The following is a 22,004-nucleotide window of genomic DNA, read 5'->3' as shown; positions in this document are numbered from 1 at the left end:
TGGCCCTGGAGTATGTCAAATAACTGCAGACTGTTGCACTGTGGACTGGAATACAGCGGTGATTTAACAGCCAACACAGAGCCAGGAAATAATTTTGCGCAAGCCTGCTGTAACACTTAGCTGGCTGCGTATGAATTAGGAGGACAACTACCCCCAGCACAGACCCAGTACACTGAGGACAGTCACAGGCAGCCCAAATAGATTTTTTTCCCCAAATGTTTTTGGAAAGGCCCACTGCCTATATACACTGTATATGTCTTCTCTCTCTGCGTCACCACTACTGGCCCTGGAGTATGTCAAATAACTGCAGACTGTTGCACTGTGGACTGGAATACAGCGGTGATTTAACAGCCAACACAGAGCCAGGAAATAATTTTGCGCAAGCCTGCTGTAACACTTAGCTGGCTGCGTATGAATTAGGAGGACAACTACACCCAGCACAGACCCAGAACACTGAGGACAGTCACAGGCAGCCCAAATAGATTTTTTCCCAAAATGGCCCACTGCCTATATACACTATATATGTCTTCTGTCCCTGCCTCACAATATATGTCTTCTGTCCCTGCCTCACCACTACTGGCAATGCACTATGTATAATTACTGCAGGGCGCAATGCTCTGCACGGCCGATATACAAAAAAAAAAAGTGCAACACTGCAAAAAGCAGCCTCCACAGTACTGCACACGGTTAGATGTGGCCCTAAGAAGGACCGTTGGGGTTCTTGAAGCCTAAAATCACTCCTAACGCTCTCCCTATAGCAGCTCCAGCAAGACAGCACTTTCCCTGAACTATGTCAGAATGCATCTGTGGCGAGCCGCGGGAGGGGCCGATTTTTATACTCGGGTGACACCTGATCTCGCCAGCCACTCACTGCAGGGGGGTGGTATAGGGCTTGAACGTCGCAGGGGGAAGTTGTAATGCCTTCCCTGTCTTTCTATTGGCCAGAAAAGCGCGCTAACGTCTCAGAGATGAAAGTGAAAGTAACTCGAACATCGCGTGGTACTCGTCACGAGTAACGAGCATCTCGAACACGCTAATACTCGAACGAGTATCAAGCTCGGACGAGTGCGTTCGCTCATCTCTAATTATTATCAATGGGGGACTAGAGTGAACAGAAAGGTTTCTGTTTGGTTCTTTTTTTGTTGTCTGTGTAACAAATCTGTGCATGTATAGAAGGGAAGAAATATGAAAGAAGGCAAAACAGATCTGTAAAAAGGGAAACGGCAACAAACTGATAGAAATAGTCCCAAGTTTTTTGACAGATCTGTCTTCTTAAAAAAGGAAACTATGGATTCTGCTTGGTTCTGTTTTAATTATGTTTTGCTATGTTTCATAAAAAAAACGGATCTGTTAAAATTATAAAGCAAAACACTGATGCAAACAATCTCGTAGGGTAAAAAAAAAACAGATGTAGCCAAGCCTGACCTGACTGTGATAGTGTTTTAATGCCTTAATATACAATAACTTGTCACAGAAAGTTTTTGTTGTCTTATCTTAATCTAGTGGCCCGAAACACCTATTTCTGGCCCCTCCATAATTGTTATACATGTCATGTCTTTTATGTGGATGCACTGTACAAGGTGTCTTGTCTGCTGTTAGGTGTATTCACAGCTGCAGCATGTGAGAGGTTAATGTCTGAAAGTGGCTGGGATGTGTCTGGGAAAGTATCAAAATCTGTCTAGTCACGTGATGTCTCCTCTTCTATAAATGTGAGTGATTGAGACGTGTGAGTAGTCAGTCAATCAGTCTTTCATCATCTTCAACTGTTGTGAGTGGAGTAGGAGTGGCGACCACATGGGGGTACCTTCAACCCTCATGTAGTGAAGTGATGGAGGAAGAGGAAAGGTACCCCGAGTCCTTTCATGTTAGGAACCACGTCTGAGGAGAGATCTTCAAGAGTTCTGAGTGAGTGTCAGTGGAGTGTCGTGTTTCTCCTCCGGAGTAATTCAGAGTCCCGGGGATGTGTGTGTGTCTAGGAGCGGAGCCCTGCAGATAACTGAGACTGTAGGCCCGGTTTCATCCTGAGTTCTCCTCCCTGACCAATCACCAAAAAAACTGCCTTTCCTGCACATGTAAGTACGCTGTATTGTATGCAAATTATACAGTAAAGTTCACCGGTCATTGCCCGTTCCCAGTGACTGAGTTATTAAGTTCCAATCGTGTGTGTGGCCTCAACGGTGTGAAGGAACAGCGGCATCACACGTGACATCTTCAAGTTCACCACACTTATACAGGTAATTGCTGTCCCAGTGTTGCCTGGAAGAGGCCTAGCAGTGACTTGGCCGAGGTTCCGTGCGTCCCTCCGGGGAGGAGTCCAGTAGAGCCACTGTGACAAGTGACATCTCTACCCCCGCCAGCTCCTCAGTGTGGGCCTTGTGTCTTGGTCGTCGTGGGGCGTTGCAGGCTCTTCTTTTGGTGTCACGAACAGGATAAACCGCCTCTGTGCCACATCTATACACCTGCATTACTGCAGATGTACTAAGGAAAAAAATTTTCGGGCGAGGTTCGGAGCAAAAAGTAAAAAAAATCTCTGTGTCAAGTTTCCACCATGTCTATAACCGTGTTACAAGAAAGTTTCTCTCAAGCTGCAATTCTAAAGAAGTACTATGCTGAGAGAGAGAATGTGCTGATAGTGTTGGACCATGTGAAATTACTGGACTTTGCTGCAGAGCCCCACCTGAGTCTCAACATGGCTACTCAAAATGGCGCGCAGCTGCTGTCTTTTTCCTTCTTCACAGGGTGCTCCCGCCAAGAAATTGCTGCCAAAAGTTTCCCCACAAGAAGTCCCTACTTGACTACTCTACCATTCTGTTTGTCGCTGCCCAGTGTACAAGCTTTTCTAGATCTTTTTGAATACTCTCTCTTCCCTAGTGTTAGCTATCCCTTCTAGCTTTTGTGTCATTGGCAAATTTGAGCAGTTTCCCATCATTTCCCTCCTCCAGATCATTTATAAAAATGTTGAACAACACTGGGCCTAGGACAGAGCCTTTTGGTACCCTATTTGATACATTCTTTCACTTGGATGTGCAGCCATTTATAACCACTCTTTGAGTACGATCACTAAGACAGTTGTGAATCCACCTAACAGTTGCCTTGTCAATCTCATATTTGGTCATTTTTTCAATAAGTATAGTATGAGATACTTTGCCAAATACTTTACTAAAGTCAAGATATACTATATCCACCACATTTCCCTGATTAACCCAGTCGGTGCTACTGTCATAGAAGAAAATTAGATTAGTCTGGCATGACGTGTTTGTTACAAAGTACTTGCATACATGTTGTTAATAATTTGTTCAAAGATCTTTCCCGGTGTAGAAGTCAGGCTCACAGGTCTGCAGTTTCCTGGATAAACCTTCCCTTTTTTGAAGATAGGGACAACATTTGCCCTTTTCCAATCTTCTGGGACTTCTCCTGTTCTCCAGGAATTTTCAAAGATTATGGCAAGTGGTTCAGTAATTACCCCTGCTGCTTCCTTTTGTATCTTAGGATGTAATTCATCTGGACCTTGAGACTTGAATTCATTTTTGTCAGCTAAGTGTTCCCTCACCATATCTCTGCTTATAGATAGCCTGCATTATTTTATTCCCCCCAGTAGCACAGGGAAGATCAATTGATGTTCCATCTACTTTCTGAGAGAAAACTGATACAAAATATAAATTTAAAAGTTCGGCCTTCTCAACATCATTGTTAACCAATTCACCATTTTCATCTTGTAAGCATCCAATAGCATCTTTGACTACCCAAACAGTTTCTACAGAACTACCATGCTCTGATGCTTGAATCTTTGTGAAGATTAAAGGAGATGTCTCGAGGAAGCAGTGATTTTTTTTTTTTCCCCAATCCCCCTAATTAAGCATACATTACTAATTACCCCTGTAAATGACTTTCCTAGCTGGTTTGTACTTACCGTTCCAGCGTTTCAGCAACTTATAAAAGTTTCCCCAAGATGGCCGCCGGCTCTTTCCCCGTCGCTCGCTGCAGCCCGACGTGCGCGCTCCCGAGACGCTACCAGCTGTGTCTCCATGGCAACCGGACGCCCTGCAGCCGCCGACCAGACGCCGCGCAGCCGCCGACCAGACGCCCCGCAGCCGCCGACCAGTCACCCACCGCCAGGCAGCAGGTAACCGGCGCTAGCCCCCGGCTCCCCAGCACTACGCTCCCGGCTCCCCAGCGCTAGACCCTCAGCCCAGGTGAAGGCCCCGGAGCCCAGCGCTGGGCTCCGGGGCCTTCACCTGTCAGTGAACATCACCCTCGACCCATCACTTACCCCCCTGGCCCAGCGCTAGTTCCCCCCGGCCTAGCGACAGCCCCCCCATCGCAGCGACAGCCCCCCCCCCGGCCTAGCGACAGCCCCCCCATCGCAGCGACAGCCCCCCCGGCCTAGCGACAGCCCCCCCCATCGCAGCGACAGCCCCCCCCGGCCTAGCGACAGCCCCCCCATCGCAGCGACAGCCCCCCCCATCGCAGCGACAGCCCCCCCCGGCCTAGCGACAGCCCCCCCATCGCAGCGACAGCCCCCCCGGCCTAGCGACAGCCCCCCCATCGCAGCGACAGCCCCCCCAGCCTAGCGACAGCCCCCCCATCGCAGCGACAGCCCCCCCCCGGCCTAGCGACAGCCCCCCCCGGCCTAGCGACAGACCCCCCCGGCGCAGCGGCAGCCCCCCCCCGGCCCATCACTTACCTGGACGGCAGGACAGCTGGACGGCAGGACAGCTGGGCGGCTTCTCCGGATGGCAGCTCCAGTTTCTGCACCTTCCTCTAACAGAGGAAGGCACAGAATGGCCGCTCCAGCGCGCTCCCGAGCAGTGACAGCTCATCTGCGCATGCGCAGAAGAGCTGTAGCGGGGAGCACACTGAAGCGGCTCGTGCTGAAAGGAGAAGACCGGACTGCGCAAGCGCGTCTAAAAAAGCAAGCTGCCAGCGAATTTAGACGGAACCATGGAGACGAGGACGCTAGCAACGGAGCAGGTAAGTGAATAACTTCTGTATGGCTCATATTTAATGCACGATGTATATTACAAAGTGCATTAATATGGCCATACGGAAGTGTATACCCCCACTTGGTTTCGCGAGACCACCCCTTTAATGTTTTTCTAACATGGAACACAATATCTCCTCCCCCTTTTTTTGGTCTGTTTCTTATAAATAAGTTGTATCCTTCAAGCCTTGTATTCCAATTATGTGTATCATTCTATCAAGTTTCCGTGATGCCTATGACATCATGTTTCTCTCCCTGTGTTAGGACCTCCAATTCTCTTTGTTTGTTTCCCATGCTCTGTGCATTTGTTTAGAAACATTTTAGTTTGTGATCCGTGTCTCTTGCTCCTCTACTTGCCTTCTGAATTTTTTGTCTGTGTTCTTTCTTTCCACTTCTAATAGTTAAGTTTTCAAATGTATTAATTAGCTGTATATTTTTACCTGGCAAGTCAAATTGTTTAGCATAAAAAGGTAAAAAGCTCCTGATTGAATGAGACCACGTGAATGGTGTGAGTGATATATGTGTAAAATGTGATTGTTCTCAGCAAGAGAAACGACGTAATCTTGTAGATATGATACCTTTTATTACGTCGTTTCTCTTGCTGAGAACAATCACATTTTGCTCTACTGGCTAACACGGTACCAGATCTTTGTTGATATATGTGTATGACTGGAGGTTCTTTGTTCCCCATGTCGCGTCTTCAGTACCAGTGTCTGTCCACCGTCCTAGTCTGTCTCAGTGTGGTGCAAATATAATTGGCTATTTGTAGCCCTCCATCTTGTATCCATACAGCCATGAATGTTCAATGTATAAATTATCAGGATTATATAACTGAGCCTTATAGACTTGCTGGAACCATGTTAATATCTGGACATAGTGTCACCATTGTCTTGTAGTTGTCTATAGAGTCTTGTTATCTATTGTCTGTATTGTCTATAGAGTCTTGTTATCTATTGTATAATTAATCATGCAAATCTATCATCATTGTCTTAAGACTGAACTGGGGCCTTATGTATACTTGGAGCTTAGAGTTGTCATTGTTTTAAGAATCAGTTTTGTTTTTCTGATCTGATTAATGGTCAATTCGGATTGTGACCTTTTTCAAACACACAACTCTATGCATTGATACTTGTAATGCAAATATTCAAGCAATAAATCATACTAACTATAAAGTCAGGAGAGAGTTTTGGACAGTTAGAAGCATTTTGGACCTGTGATGGGAAATGCCCTCTCACAGTGTCGTTCCCAAGAGGTCCCCTGTTTTCTGCAGTAGGAGTGCCAGCCACATGGGGGTACCTTCAACCCTCATGTGGTGAAATGACAGAGGTAGAGGAAAGGTACTCTGAGTCCTTCCATGCCAGGACCCATCTGTGAGAAGAGAAAGGAGTAAGGAGTCAGCGTGCAGAGTCATCTTCAAGAGTATTGAGTGTCAGTGGAGTGTCATATTTCTCCTCCGGAGTAATTCAGAGTCCCTGAATGTGTGTGTGTCCAGGAGCGGAGCCCTGCAGATAACTGAGACTGTAGGCCCGGTTTCATCCTGAGTTCTTCTCCCTGACCAATCACCAAAAAAACTGCCTTTCCTGCACATGTAAGTACGCTGTATCCAGGAGTGGAGCACTTCAGATAACTGTAGATTCTGTTTCATCGTGAGTTCTCCTCCCTGACCAATCACCAAAAAAACCTAGAAAAATGGTCTCACCTCTTTGTTGCGCTGTATATGCTCCTTTCTTTGCTCTTTTGCCAGCAGGAATGTTACCAGCCCTTTTCCCACTCAGTCCCAGTGGTAAAATGCAAACAAAAAATCCAGAAGCTTGGGTTTTGTGAAAACATATATTCCTGCTTTATTGATAATACGTGCTCTTACGTCAGGATTTCATGGAGAACACGTTTCGATTAATTCAAAAAGGAGGTGAAAAAGATTTTGAATTAATCGAAACACGTTCTCCATGAAATCCTGATGTAAGAGCACATATTATCAATAAAGCAGAAATATATGTTTTCACAAAACCCAAGCTCCTGGATTTTTTTCATCAAAAAACTGCCTTTCCTGCATGTGCGGGTAAGATGTATTGTATGCAAATTATACAGTAAAGTTCACCTGTCATTGCCCATTCCCAGTGACTTTGTTATCAAGTTCCAATTGTGTGTGTGTACTTTCTTTATTCAACCTCTGGATACTCAATGGTGTGAAGAAATGGTGGCATCACGCGTGACAACTTCAAATTCACCACATTTATACAGGTAACTGCTGTCCCAGGGTTGCCTGGAAGAGGCCTAGCGGTGACTTGGCCGAGGTTCTGTGTGTCCCTCCCGGGAGGAGTCTGGTAGAGTCACCATGACAAGTGACATCTCTACCCCCTCCAGCTTCTCAGTGTGGGCCTCGTGTCTTGGTCGCCATGGGGCGTTGCATTAATGCTGCTAAACTCATTGTAAAGCTACTGAAAGACTAAAAAACTAGTACAGAAAGTTATCTTAGTGTGTTAAAAGTCAAGTAAAACTAAAAGTAACGCAGGTGGCAAGAAAGCAGTGCACAAAGCTGTTTGTGGTTAATGACAAAGTTCTCTATTATTAAATACACTATTAATGTCAGCGCTCTGTGGTGCACACCTCATGGGACACAGCAGGATCCTGCAGGCTCATACCTTCCCATGGGCATTGTGACCCTTTTCTTTGCTCAACTTCTCAAAAACATGGACTGACACTGAGAATCTTGCTGTTCCTCACTCCTATTATGGATGGGATAAGGTGTGCTAAGCACTAGTGCCATGCCCTGTTGTCCCAGAGTAAAAGGTGTGGTGGCATGACCCATGGCAGGGGATGAGACGCCCCCTGTTCTGCGATATGATTGCTGACATTCGAAGCCCTGTATGTGTTATGGGCACTAGTTTTGAGGCACTAGGTCTTTTAGAGAGAGAGTTCCAGACAATGTTTAGTTGGGGGCCAGATGGTCAGGATTTATGCAGTTCATTGTGGTAATGTAAAGTGTTGTATGAATATTGTGTTGTGGAAGTGAGTTCTTGTTTGTGGACCAACCGTATTGTGCTGGAATCCCCTAATGTCACAATGCATAATTTCTACTGTAACATAAATGTAATAGTAGATAGGGCTCTTAAGAGGGGTTGTTAGGCAATCTCTATTTATTACCCATCATCATTTACTGTAGTTGTACATTGAGGAGGAGTTTGAAAGAAGCATCAGGCAAGTATTTGCGTTGTCACTTCTTTTAAAATTTATAAGAATGACAGATAGTTGAGAATTTGACAGTCGCTCCATTCAAACACCTCCTCATCGCAGTGAGTTGTAAGAAGGAACTACTACTGCATTCCCTCTTACTTAATGGAGCGGCATATAGCCGTTGTCAGCTGGGCAATTTGTTTAGGCCCTCGCCTATCCCCTTCAGTCTGGTACCTGGCTGAGAGAGGAAGTAGTGAGGCAGAGCAGACTAGTGCTTGCCAGTGTTGGTCTTAAGAAAGCAGTAGCGCTGCTACACAAGCCCCTTCTCCGCTGGCCAGGAAGAAGAGGCAGGACGGTTCAAACACCCGGCCATGTTGTAGCACCCCAGGCAGCACCTTTTTGGTGTGGCCTCTTAGAGGCTTCAGAGAGAGATTCTGTCGCCCTCAATGATGTGGACAGTGATGCGCATAGCATGTTACAGCCCAGAAAATCTCCCCAAGTTAGGGAATAGAGAGGGCTCTAGCCCACCCCATTGAGCCCAGATAATTTTTAGCATGACAAGCACCAGTTATATAAGGGCTAGAGTTGCATCTCAGCTCCAGACCCAAAAAGAGACCACAGGCAGAGGAGAAGAGACAGAAAAGATAGCAGATGCAGAGTCAGCTACCACATACATTGTGGCGGCGGCCATTGAGTAACTATAGTGGGCTGTATCTCCATGCTGGGGAGTAGCCATAGAGCAGCAAGGACCACCAAGGGTCCCTGATGACTTGTAGGGCAAAGACGTTGCACCAATGGTAGACAGTCCGCATTCCTGGTGAGAAGTGCTTCGCTGCGCACAGGAGAAGGGGAAGACTCCCTCTCTATCTTGCCGGACACTGGGTCGGCAGTGCACAAGATCATGCACCCCTGAAGCTACCGACGACAAAAGAAGCAAGACCGAGTGGCAAAACCTGGTTTATTTAAGCATAAGTGGATTTCAACCCGCAACATTGTGTTCTGGCTAGGATGGGGGTAATAGACTCACAGGACTGTAGTATTGTTAGCATGAAGGTTTAATATGGCACCAGGAGTGGGGAACAGCTGGATGCAGAAACAAGCGGGGACACCCCGCTTGTCTTTTGCATCCTCCACTGGCAGCGCAAGGTGATCACTCATCTTGAGTGATCATCTTGCGCTGTAATTGACACAATGATTATCTTTTGAGCGATAATAATCGTTGTGTCTAAATGGGCCTTAACACAGGGGTTAATCTGCTATTCTAATGCAAGACGACCCCTAGATTTATGTGACTTTGAAGACAGTAAGTAACAATGCTGCTCCTAATGGGCATTTGAGGTCGCAGCCTATGGCCATTAGGGTGGCCCAAAAAACTCAACTTTTAACTACAAAGCTAGACACCCTCTAATATTTTTCCTTTGAACAAACCTTTATTTGGGGCAGTTTCAGGTTCTTATGTCTATGACAAGGTTGGGCTCAAAGACCCTGAATTTTCAGACTTTTTACTAATGATGAAGAAGAAAAACAACTGTTGCTTCAAGTCACGGAAGCAAATCACAAGGCTGTTCCAACACAGATTACCAAGACGTCTGCTGTCCAGTCCTTAAGCGCTGACTGATAAGTATTTGTGTCGTAAGTATGACTATTTTCATATATTTGGGGGTATTTTTGCAGGAACAGCACAAATGTGTAGATTGTTGGGAGAATTGCCATTGTCAACACTTAATGTTTTTAAGTTTAGTGGTTGTTTTGCAAAAGCAAATTGTTAATATTAACGCTGCAGTTTGTGTAATTGGAAATCTTGCGCCCAAGCGCCATTTCTCATGATGTACATCAGTTTTGAGCTCCATCTTGCAGTTGGAATTTAAAGCTAAAACTTTACCCTAACATTACTATTAGCAGATGTAACACATTGGGAAGGTGTCTTATTGTATAGCTGCCACTTTATGTTTTGCCATATCTCTAATGGCCATAGATATGTTGTGTAGCGATAACGCTGCAAATAAGAGACAAAAGATGCCGAGAGGTAGGTGAGAGTTGCGTGCTTTGCAAGTGCCAGGAGAAACTACTGAGGAACTGGTGTATATGTTGGTGAAAGATGCCAAGTGATGAAAATGTCACATTAAGAGGACTGTTTCTATAAGAGTTTAATGCCAGTTATTACGCAATGTGGCCGCCTGCACACGAGCGTTCCGGATTCCACTCGCGGATTTTCACGCGCGTATGGTACCTAAATGTGCTTGCGGATAGCTGCGGATGCGTGAAAAATCACGCGCGGATATACGCGGATGTGTTGCGGAAAAAAACGCGCAGAAAAATCCGGAAGACACCCTTATTGTAAACCCAACCCCTAGAGAACTGCCCATTCCCTGGAAAACAGCTTAAAAACCAACACCCAGATTCTGTTTTGTCCCTCTTGCTTGTGCGAGCACCGTTAAATTATTCTGGCAACATGCTTTCACCCGGTGAGCAGATGTCTTTGTGGGCATGGTTGATCCATGTAACTTTTTTCGGACGTACTGCGGTAACGGAGGAGGAAGAGCCCCCCAGGAAAAAAAGGAGGTACTGGGTGCACCCTGGCTGGTGTCTGCTGGCTGCTCTCTGGTAGATGAGGGGACTGAAAGGACATATCTGCAGTTGAAATGTGCCTGTGAAGCTCTGCTGTGTGTTGGGACGCCTCCTACCATGCCTACTTCCTGTAGTCATAGCAACCAGTGACTCCATCCGCAGCTGCACTCCGGATGTACTGCGTGAAAAAACGCACCCATTCACTTGTATTGGAGGCTTCACGCGCATGATCCGACCAAAATTAGAACAGGTCGCAGATTTTTTCACTCGCGTGAAAAAACGCGATACACATTCGTCCGTCTGGGGACAACTGCGGATCCTCATAGGAGTATATTGGCTGCGGTCTGGGGCGAATTATGTGCCTAAAATCACGCGCTTGAAATTCTGCTCGTGTGCAGGCACCCTAAAGACACATAAACGCTCCTATGGAGAGCAATTACAGTTTATTCTGCAAAAGTTCAGTAAAAGTTATATTTTAACTCTGTTTCCATCTGTCATCGCTGAGCCATCCTGAACCTGTGTCGCACCACCACCCCTATGACACAGCTATGGAGTGAGGAGGAATGGGTGGCTCAGAACCTCCATTCTAGTGATCAATGGGAGTGGATAGGTGATAAATGTCCTTCGTGGCTTCAGATGAGCACCCAGCTACTCCTAATACTGTGTAAGTACCAGAGTGCAAGCACCAAAGCCTATAAATGGAAGGTGAGTACAAGTGATCAATCTACAGAAAGCTCATTCACTGTTATACAGTCTGTACATAGCTTAAATTATGATGATTTTAGCTATTAGCACCATCAAAAAAAGCCATTAATCTCTGAATCCACAGCCATAGCAGAAAGCGATAGACTGGGGGACAACGCTGCTAGAAAACAATATGGCCTCCCATATACAAGTTATCACAGAACAGCCAATGATCAGTAATTACACAGCAGATTGTATTATACCACGAGAGATTAGCAGTATGTGTCTGCTTTGTTACATTCTAGCTCTCTGTGATGAGAAGTCTGAAGCTGTGTATGGGTACAAGAGATGAAGACCCCTACAACCAAGTCCCATTATCTATAAGGGTATGTTCACATGGTGCGGAAACGCTACGGATTTCGGAAAAGACACCAACGCCCTTACTTCTGCTTCTCCTCCCCAGTGTCTCTACAGCCTGTTGGGTACATACCACTCCGCTGCTAGTAGTAATGTACCCCCAGCATGACTGATGAAATGCACATCTTTTGCTTTTTTTTTAATCCCCTAATAAAAGGGAAGTCGGATACTTTATCCCATTGCATCACAACTTTTCACTAGAGCGCCGCGCCGACACCCCATTTCTCTATACCCATACTTCCTTTCTCACGGCTTACATAATTCCATAATGGTCTCAGTTAAGAACATCCATAAAAAGTCACATGATATAAAGATACAATCACGAATAGGAAAAGAGTCCGTTTATGATATAGTTGGAAAACAAAATTTCCATTCAATAAAGTTATATATAAAACATTTAATACAAAGGTTTGCAAAAATCATTCAGAATACAACAGGTCTTGAACGGTATTTAACACATTCAGGACTCAAGGTGAAATTCCACCTGTCTTCCTGGTTGAGTAGCAAGCGCCTACCAGGAGGATACAGTCGTCTGGTGTAAATGGACCCTAAGATAACTTTTTGTGCTATGGTTTATTTTCCCTTTCAATAGCTTTTCAATGTCTTAAGATAACTTGTTGCTGAAAGATATCACAGTCAAATTAAACATGGTTACGGCTTTATTCAGAGATGCGTATATCGGACGGGTTTTCATACCCGGCTGATAAACGCAGCCCCTTTCTGCAGGGGGAGGAGGGGGGCCGGGCCAGGAGCAGTGTACTGAGCTCCCGCTCCCTCTCCACTATTTGCAATGGGAGGGGAACGGGACGGGGGCGGAACTTAGTTCTTCCCCCGTCCCGCCCTTCCCATTGCAAACAGTGGCGAGGGAAGGAGAGGGGGCGGGAGCTCAGTGCATTGCTCCCGGCCCAGCCCGCGCCTCTGAATAAGCCCTACATTTGTACTTCTTGACGATCACAAGAATACATTTTTGTACTGTGCAGTTATTATGCATAGCAAGGTACAGACAGGAGGACAGAGTGGTAACTTGAAGCTGCTGGGCCTTGATATAAAATCTGTAGTAAGTTTCCCAATTATAATCTTCCATTTATATTACTGCTCTCACCATATCAAAATTAGAGATCCTAAATTATTTTCAACTTTTTTTTAACTTTTTCACTAAGGCCGCAGCGGATTTTAACTCTTCTCCCGCCCGCGGATCCGCACCGCATAGGGATGCATTGACCACCCGCGGGTAGATAAATACCCGCGGATGGTCAATAAAAGTGAATTTAAAAAAAATGGAGCATGTAAAAAAACGCGACATGCTCCATCTTCGTGCGGGTCTCCCGCAGGCTTCTATTGAAGCCTATGGAAGACGTCCGGATCCGCGGGAGACCTAAAATAAGAATAACTTACCCACAGCGGGCCAGGCACGCTATGGATTCTCCATGTAGAATCCATAGCGGGCCTGATTTTCCCCGTGGACATGAGGCCTAAGACAGAGTGTTTAGATACGCTGCATGCAAATCATCATTTTTTTACAAGACAGAAGATCATATATATTTACTAATTGCTAGTTTGTGCACCATATTGAATGTTTTATGTTTCTTTATATAATTATAGGTTTAGAACTTATTACAAGTTAACTATCAAGTTACAATAAATTAGTGCAATGCACAGTTCATCCACTATGTGGCACTAATTTCACACAAAGTAAAAGGAAGAAGATTTAGAAATGTATTCCAATGCATGGCCATAATTAAAGAGGTATTTCGGGACTTTTACTATTAATGACCTATCCTCGGGACAGGTCATCAATACTTGATTGGCGAGGGTCTGCTGCTCGGGAACCTCACCGATCAGCTGATTGTTGGGCCAACTGTCAGAGGGGACAGTGCAGGAGGCAAATAGCTTTGTCCATATTGCAGTGACCCAATTTGGTACTACAGTCACAGGTCCCTTTGAATTCAGTGGAAGCAGTGCCTGAAGTACCAAATCTGGCCACTGACAGCATTGTTTTCAAGTGTTGTCCGCACTGACAGTGAGTCCATGGATCAGCTTATTGGTGGAGATCTCAAGCTGCCATTCATTCATTTTATGGGTCTTTGCTTATCATGTTGTGTCAGATCGCCAGTAACAAATATTAAAGTTACTACTACTATGGAGCACGTGCAATCAGTGGTGGCCTGAGATTCCATATGTCACCAATGCAATCTATATATATATATATATGCGAGAGAATTATTTAGGCAAGACCGTACACCTAAGTCATACAGCACCGTAGTAAACTCAGAATGGGCTCCATTCCCCATAGTCTTGAACTAAATGGTAGTTGATCACCTCCTAGTGGTGGCTACAGGTAGCCACCATAAGAGTGACAGGGCAGGTAGGAGAAGCAATTCAGTCCAAGTCAGTCTGTACCAGCTACATATGCTTCTGGAAGAAGAGTTTGCAAGGACAACATGAAGGAACAATTTCTATGTCTTTGCCTATATGGGACCAAAGTTAGCAATGTGTTGTAAATCCCTTTTCTTCTACTATAAATCAATGCAGGCTTATGGTATGAGATGATTGAGAATAAGAAGACTTGTTTCCTTCCGTTCTCTTCTAACTGTACTAATATATATTGCTATTAGCTCTTTTACACACAGCAGATCTGCTACAACTGACAGCTCCTGACCTCTTCCTCAGAGTGCCAGCCTTTACTGACAGCTGTCCTCCGCTTCACTGGCTGCACAATTCATCATGCAGCCACAAATTCTGTCATCCGTCAGAATGCAGCTTGCTGGATTCTAGCCGCTTAGTGCCAAATGTAAAAAGGAATGGTGGAGCGGGAGGTAGCAATGGGGAACAGGGGGGAGCTCTCTCTCCCCGCCTCCCCTCTGCAACCCCCCCGCGCACCCCCGGCGCCCCCTGAATCTTTTCGTCCGAGTAGTCAGTTACTCGGAAAAAGCGGTGCTCGAGTCCAAAAACACCCGAACCGAGTACGCTCGCTCATCTCTAGTGGACATGCATTGGATAGCAGTCCTTTGTGTTTTGTTTGAATGTCAGGCTTGAGTTCACTGTAACAAGCACTGTTGATTGTTGAACCTTTTTCCTGATAATGTTCCAATACTGGCCCTCGAGTATTCCAGAAAACTGTAAGCATCAATTTTCAAGCTGATGGTTGACTTTTCAACTTTTCCTTGGTAGGCGATTGAGGATGTTTCTATTACATGCCGTTTACTCTCAAGCTCAAAAAATGAATCACTACACGAGGCTCTTCTTTCACATAAATCACAAGTGGGATAGCCCTTTTTTCTTGCTCTGCAGTCACAAATTAACTGATGGAAGATGTTCAAACCTGCACAGCAGTGACTGGGGAGACAGCGACCTACAACGGAAAGCGTTGGCCAACAGAGATTTTAATGTAAGTGGAGTGCAGATAATTTTAGATTCATCCTTATATATATATATATATATATATATATATATATATATATATATATATATATATATATATATATAATACTTTGAAGTTAATTGTGAGCAAAAGATCCCCTTTCATCCTTAATCCTATATTGTCTGAGGGATGTGACAACCCCTCCATCTGTCTCAGGATATCGCTCTAAGCATTATGCTTTAGGTTGTAGTCATCACCTTGAGATTATATATATATATATATATATAGGTGAAAGCCCTTACTGACTGTCTGGCCACTAATTCTGTAAGTAAAGGGGCCCCAACTCGATTATTCAGTGTTAATTGCAAAAGTAAGTGCACCCCTATGTAATGTAACTTCCCAGTGTCATACAAGCATGAAATTTGGTACGCATTCTTTAGGTCCTAAATGAGGAGAGTGGGAGGGGTGGCATATTCTGCAGAGGGACATCGGTACATGCAGTCTGAGGAGAATCTAATGCTCCTCTATGTGTATACATATTTCATTCCTCGGTTTCTCGGAAGTAACCACATCTTCATAAAATTTTCTGTGCCAACAACACGTAAGCAACTGTATCAAATTAACACGGGCAAAGCCGGGTATATCAGCTAGTACAGTATATGTATGTAAACCCAGCTTTTCAGGAATGGAGCTTTCCTGTTTAGCAATTTGACCCAGTGCAGCATAAAATCAAGTGACAAGTTTTCCATGGGTTAGTCTCCATCTGATTCCACTTTAGAATGGGAAAACCAAGTGATCTGAGTGATTTCCAAAAAGGCCCAATCATCAGTGATAGACTATCCGGGGCCAGGATTTCATACACTGCTAACTTTGTGGGGATTTCTCCTGTAACAGTGTGGAGGGTATACAGAGAAGGGAGTGGTCGAGGAAAAGCATCCAGTGAAATGGGACTCTCTGGATCATCGACAAAAGGGTCAGAGGAGGATGTTAAGAATTGTTGTCAAGAACAGGCAGTGAACAGCAAGCAAACTGCGGCCTTGGTGCACCAACTAACATATCCATATGCACAACTCATTGTTTCTTACTGTAGCACACATGGGCTTTAACAGCAAATAATAGTTTGAGTGTCATTACTGTCTTAGAGAAAAAGAAAGACAAGACTCCAGCGGGTAAAAGAGAGGAAAAACTGGATCACTGATCAGTGGAAAAACATCATTTGGTCAAATGAATCTAGATTTCTGTTGATGGGAGGGTTAAAATTTGGAGCAAGCAGCATGAATCGTTAAACCCTTCATGTTGGGGATCAACCATTCAGGCTGGTGGAGGAGGAGTAATGATATGGGGATTATTTCCTTAGCACACCTGGTTCCCTTGATACCTGTGCATGGATGGCAAGATGAATTGCTGCAGTTCTAAAGGCTAGAGGAGGTCCAACACCCTACTAGATGGGTATCTCTATAAGTCCGCCTGCGCACAAACCAGTTTGAATTGCGGAATCCGCAAGCGTCTTCCGTGCAGATGATCCGTGGCATTCCACACACATTCATGCCAATAGAACATCCGCATGTGCACTTGAGTAACTTGTATATATATATATATATATATATATATATATATATATATATATAGCATTATTTATCTTGTTTGATCCTGCGTATTATCATTCTGTAAGTTGCAGTTGCAGTTCTGCAGGTTGTTACTGGAAGCAGTCAGCAATCTTATATGTTGCATTGCATTGTAGAAGGGTGAGTGTTTCATACATTGACTTTCTGTAAAGTACCTAGAATGAATATTTTCATTGACAGCATCCAAGAATACAAATTGTTTGAGCAAATTCAGTGCAGATAAAAACAGGGAAGTTATGCAGGAAGATTTCAAATCAGCTCTGCAGCCTGGAGAATGTTCAATACAGCTATGACGGAACTGAGAAATCGGTATGTCATAATTATTTACAAACTTAATACTTTTTATAGAAATTATGGTTAAATGCAAACTGTGAAACAACGCCCAACATACAGTATTAAAAGGAAGAGGACAACAGAGTTATTGTATATTTGGTCTCCCCACTTATAACCTATCCAATATATTATAGAACATATGCATGATAATTTGGTGAATGATATAAAAAAACACTTGCAGAAACTTCTATATCAGTTATGGAAACAGAGTAGCACAGCACATTCAGCTGTTTATGTTTTTTCGACCACCCCATTCGCAAATACAGCCTGACCAGGGGCATTCCGTTCTGGAGATAGAGGTAGGTCCCAGGGGTGGAACCCACGTCTATCAGACTTTTAAAGCATATCCTGTGGATATGTTATAAAAATCCAAAATGGGAATACACCTTTAAGGGACCCAAATTACGCTTTGATTATGTTTACACAAGACGTAAAATTGATACAAATGGACAAGTGATACTTTCAGGACTTTTCTCCATTTCTAATGTAATGGCCAGGGGGGTTATTCCTATTCTTACTACCCTACATTTAGTGTTTTTCTGAAGCATATGCAGTTTAATCCAATATATGACCAGTGTGCTATGGTAATCACATAAATAATTCAGCTCTATTATATGAATTCTAGTACATTGTAATGTAACATCCTTGTTTCTGCTACATGAAACCTGATAACTAAACAGGTGACAAACCACCAAAACTTCCCTGCGCCTCTACATGATGTTCCGTGAAACTACTATTCTACTAAGTGACTATCTATGAATAGTAGGATGTACGTTTATGACTATATAATTTAACTGGATGTAGGCTTTATATGAACGTATTTAGAAGACGGGTTACGGACCCCTGGGCAAGAAATTTGGTGGGAACTCTCTCCCTATCATGCATGGCTAACTTAAAAAGGGTTTTCTAATGTTAAAAATAAATTTTAAGAGCAGGGAATGGGTTAAAATAAAAAATAAGCCATACTCACTAGTGAGAAGTCAATGAATGGCACATGAGGGACCGGAGCAGCTGAAACCAGGACTCTTGCACAGGATTGGGGGGGCACACACTTCTGACTAGGGAGTATTATTAGCTTATTCTTTTATTTTAACCCATTTTCCCCATTTTGCTCTCAAACAACCCTTTAAACTATACTTAAAATTGTACATAGATGAATGTCAGGACAGAACAACAATGTAATGTGTAAGAGGGGAGACGTGCTGTCCCCTGGGGTCTGCTGTTGAAGAAGACAAGGTCCAGAGTCCTGTATTTTATCGTGCTCCAATATGAGATCAGCAGACCCAGAAGTATCTACAACTGCTCATTGCCTTCTTCTTATGATAAAAAATGAATTCCTGACCAGCAGCTTTCTCTTAGTTAGCAGTGCAGACAAGTGGGACATCGGAGATCTGACCCTAACCTTTAGTAAAAGCTACATAATCAACTCTTTAGTTGATACCATTAATCTCAGTTGATGCCCTGTCTGCCTATATTTCACCAGCAGTGGTTTCTCCACCACTAGCAACACCCAATGGCTCCAAGTGGCTTTTGAGAAACCTTCCCTGTGAATGGATTTGTCCAAATCCGACTCAAATTGGCCACAAATAGTCCAGGCTCATGACTACTTTTGTGCATGAAAATACATGGCTACTTAGATCCACGTAGTCCAACACCGCAAATTAGTTCAAACTCCAAACATAAGATGAAGGACATTGAGAAGCCAATTAGGATGAGATCTGTTCTTCTCATTAGGTTTACAGTATATACCCAGTTGAAGGATGACCAGATATATAACCCATCACATGTAGGTTTCCAACTCATTGGTCCCCACCACTTATTCTTCTTTGTTAAGGCTAGGGCTCCACAGCAAAAGAGTCACACAATGACTGAAGGAATTCCAAAAATTGTTGCGAGTCGCCTATAGGGAAATATTGAGTTTGTGATGGTTGAGCTAACTTAGCCCATGCTTTTACCATGAGTGTTGGATGACCAAAGGTTGCTGTAGAGTATTAACATAAAATGTAACTCCAGTTATACAAAAGAAAGAAATTGGCTACTTGGAATAGTAGGCAAGAAATCGTAGCAACAAAAACAGCGTATGGCAAAGCTACGGACACCACAAATATATTCACAAATCACAGAAATGGTGGCATTAATGATAAAAGATTTCTATCAAACCTAATATTAACATATAAAAGCACCTTTCAAAGCAGTAAAGTAGACCATGAAGTCACAGTTAAGTGTGTAAAAGAACTAGTACCAGTATATATGGAGGTGCAATTTTACCAATTCCACTGTGCCAGATCACTATGGACCAAATGGAAAAGGGAATTTCTCAGGCCTAGACTCTGTGAGGGGGTTACCCTTTTCATGGAGGTATCCATGCGTATCCCCCTGGTAAGCAGGATCAGTCATTTAGCAGGGCACACTAGGAAGAGCGCTATCAGCAAGACCTGCATTGACTTCCACTTGGTCCAGCAAGTCGGCTCACAGTAATCTAGTACAGCGGAACTGGTAAGATTGTTCCTTTCCTCTTATCAACTGGCACTTTTTTGTACATATTTCTTGCAGTCACTAGTAAAATGCTCATTTGCTCTGGCGCACACCTTTATATGTTTGTGTTATGTGATCTATTAGATTGTATATGTACTATAATTACAGTATTTTAACAGTTACATTTTGTCATTAGTGACACTGTTTCTATGACTAGTTGGTGTAACAATCTTATAATACACATAGGGGAAGGCAAATAGAATGGAATAATTCATTGTCCATGTAATGGATATCATAGGAAGCGGAAAAAAACCCAGATTTCATTTAATAGACGTTTCACACAAGCGCTGTTTCGGCGCATTAGAGGCGCGTACAGAACGCGCTTCTATAAGAACCAATGGTTTCCTATAGAACCGTTCCGATGAATGAATTTTAGACTTGCACAATCCTCACTCCAATCAAAGATAGGACATGCGAGTGTAAGGTTGTATCTAAGCTCCATTGTGCGCGCAAAGATAGGACCTGACCTATCTTTGGTGTAGCATTCCATAGACTCCTATGGGAGCTGGAACGATCGGATCGTGTGAACGGGCTAATTCAAGTAGCTGGAATTTACCCATTCATGCGATCTTTAGTGCAGTATAGCCACGATCTTTGCACGCGGCTATACTGCGCGCCCCACAACGCTCGTGTGAATAAGCTCTAAGGGAGAGTATTAGTTCATCTCTAGGTATGCGGTGACTGTAGTGGCTATATCATTACCAGATAATTACTATGGGAACTTTGTGGAATTTATTTTCTTAATATCCAATCAACATCTTTAAAAAAACAATGGAGTCAACTTTTACCAGCCCAAAGTTGTGGTTCTGACTTCCAAGGAGTATGGATCTCCTCAGAGGGGAGAATGATTATGAGAGACTTTAAGGAGGGTTTACTTCTTTTTTCTGCTTTGATCCATTGAATGGATGTAGATATGGAAGTTGTAAAATGCATGAACAATGAATGAGTCCCAAGCTGGCTCATATTCCCTGCAGCCCCTGTTATAGGCACTTACCACATGGCTTGTTATATACAGTACATACTAGAGTGTATGAAGTCCTTATGGTTATGTTATACTTCCTATAGGCATATGTGTATGACACAATCTACTGAAAAGGTTGTAGAAGTTCAGGATATCCCAGCATTATCTCTAACCAGTGAGGAGTGAACTTTTGAAAAGTTCAGTTTGGTTGGTTCACCAAAGTTTGGCAAAAAGTTTGTTTCAGTCTGAATTAGTATGAATCGAACTGGAAGTTCACCAAAACCCTCTAAGACTGGTACATAAACACTGTTTAATAACTATAAAAGCCCTGTGTTATACAAGGCTTTTATGGCTCTTAGGGCGGCTTCACACGACCGTATTTGCGCACATAAAATATACGTGTGCTAAACACAGAGAACAGAACCCATTGATTTCTTGCATGTGCATTTCGCGTGCGCGGAAAAAAAGTGCGACTTGCTCTATTTTCTTGTGTTTTGTGCAGTAAAAGCCCATAGAAGTCTATGGGAGTTGAGCAAATACGCAATAGGAAGCGTGAAGCACTGCGCAAAATGCAGGGAAAAGAACACATCTGGAGCTCATTAGGCTAATCAGCTTTTTAATCCACAGAAAGTATATGTCAGGCGTGCGTGTGAATTGGCCATGCGTGTGCAAAAAGTACAGTGATAGGCTGAGACACACACAAATCAACCCCGAAAACCTTGTTCATACGTCAATACGTTGCACTGTGGCGCGTGTTTTTGTGCATACGCTAGCGTGAAGGAGCCCTTAGACACTGTTATGCACCATGTTCAGGACTAATGTTGAGGGAACTTTTTGCAAAGTTTGACAAGAAACAAGGTTCTGTAATGTATAGAAATAATCACTAATATCACTAATATACAGATGGGATGACTTTGTGCGGGTCATATAAAATATGCAATGCAGAGCTTGGAGTTACAATGCAATCAGGCTTTTCAGATGTTTGCATGTTAGACAGCATTCCAGATAAGACCGAAGAATGTTTGTCTTACCTTGAAGCCAACTTCTACAAGTGCAGCTTTCTCTGTGTACTTGCATGGTGACGATCTTCCCCACTCTGCTACTATAACCATGCCCAACATAGAGACTGGTAAACCACCCGTATTGAAGTAGTTCTTGTTTAGCACGGCCAGCTGCACACCTACAATAATCCAGCCCCCGAAACCACAAACAATTTAAAATATACTTCTCCATTTCTGAAGCTAATAGGAGAAATGACTGACTCCGACATATCATTACATACTGAACATTCACTGATCTGTCCCTAACGTGTGACTTTGCTTTTTGTGCAGATTTCCAATATTATCCACATTTTCGCTATTCCTG

At 43.7% G+C, this 22,004-nt stretch overlaps 1 protein-coding gene across 1 annotated transcript in view; it reads right to left on the bottom strand.

Moving 5' to 3' along the window:
• FLT3 (fms related receptor tyrosine kinase 3) overlaps positions 1-21,774 on the bottom strand; it is a 95,749-nt gene extending 73,975 nt beyond the window's left edge. The window contains exon 1 of the mRNA XM_066583272.1: positions 21,671-21,774. Within this exon, the coding sequence (XP_066439369.1) occupies positions 21,671-21,716 (46 nt within the window). The 5' untranslated portion in view covers positions 21,717-21,774. The remainder of the gene's footprint in view (positions 1-21,670) is intronic.
• Between the last annotated feature and the right edge of the window lie 230 nt (positions 21,775-22,004).

The sequence above is a fragment of the Eleutherodactylus coqui genome, chromosome 1 (genome assembly GCF_035609145.1).
Source record: "Eleutherodactylus coqui strain aEleCoq1 chromosome 1, aEleCoq1.hap1, whole genome shotgun sequence".
NCBI lineage: Eukaryota > Metazoa > Chordata > Amphibia > Anura > Eleutherodactylidae > Eleutherodactylus > Eleutherodactylus coqui.
Note: the sequence above shows the minus strand (reverse complement) of the source record. Positions and strands in the feature narration are given on the sequence as shown.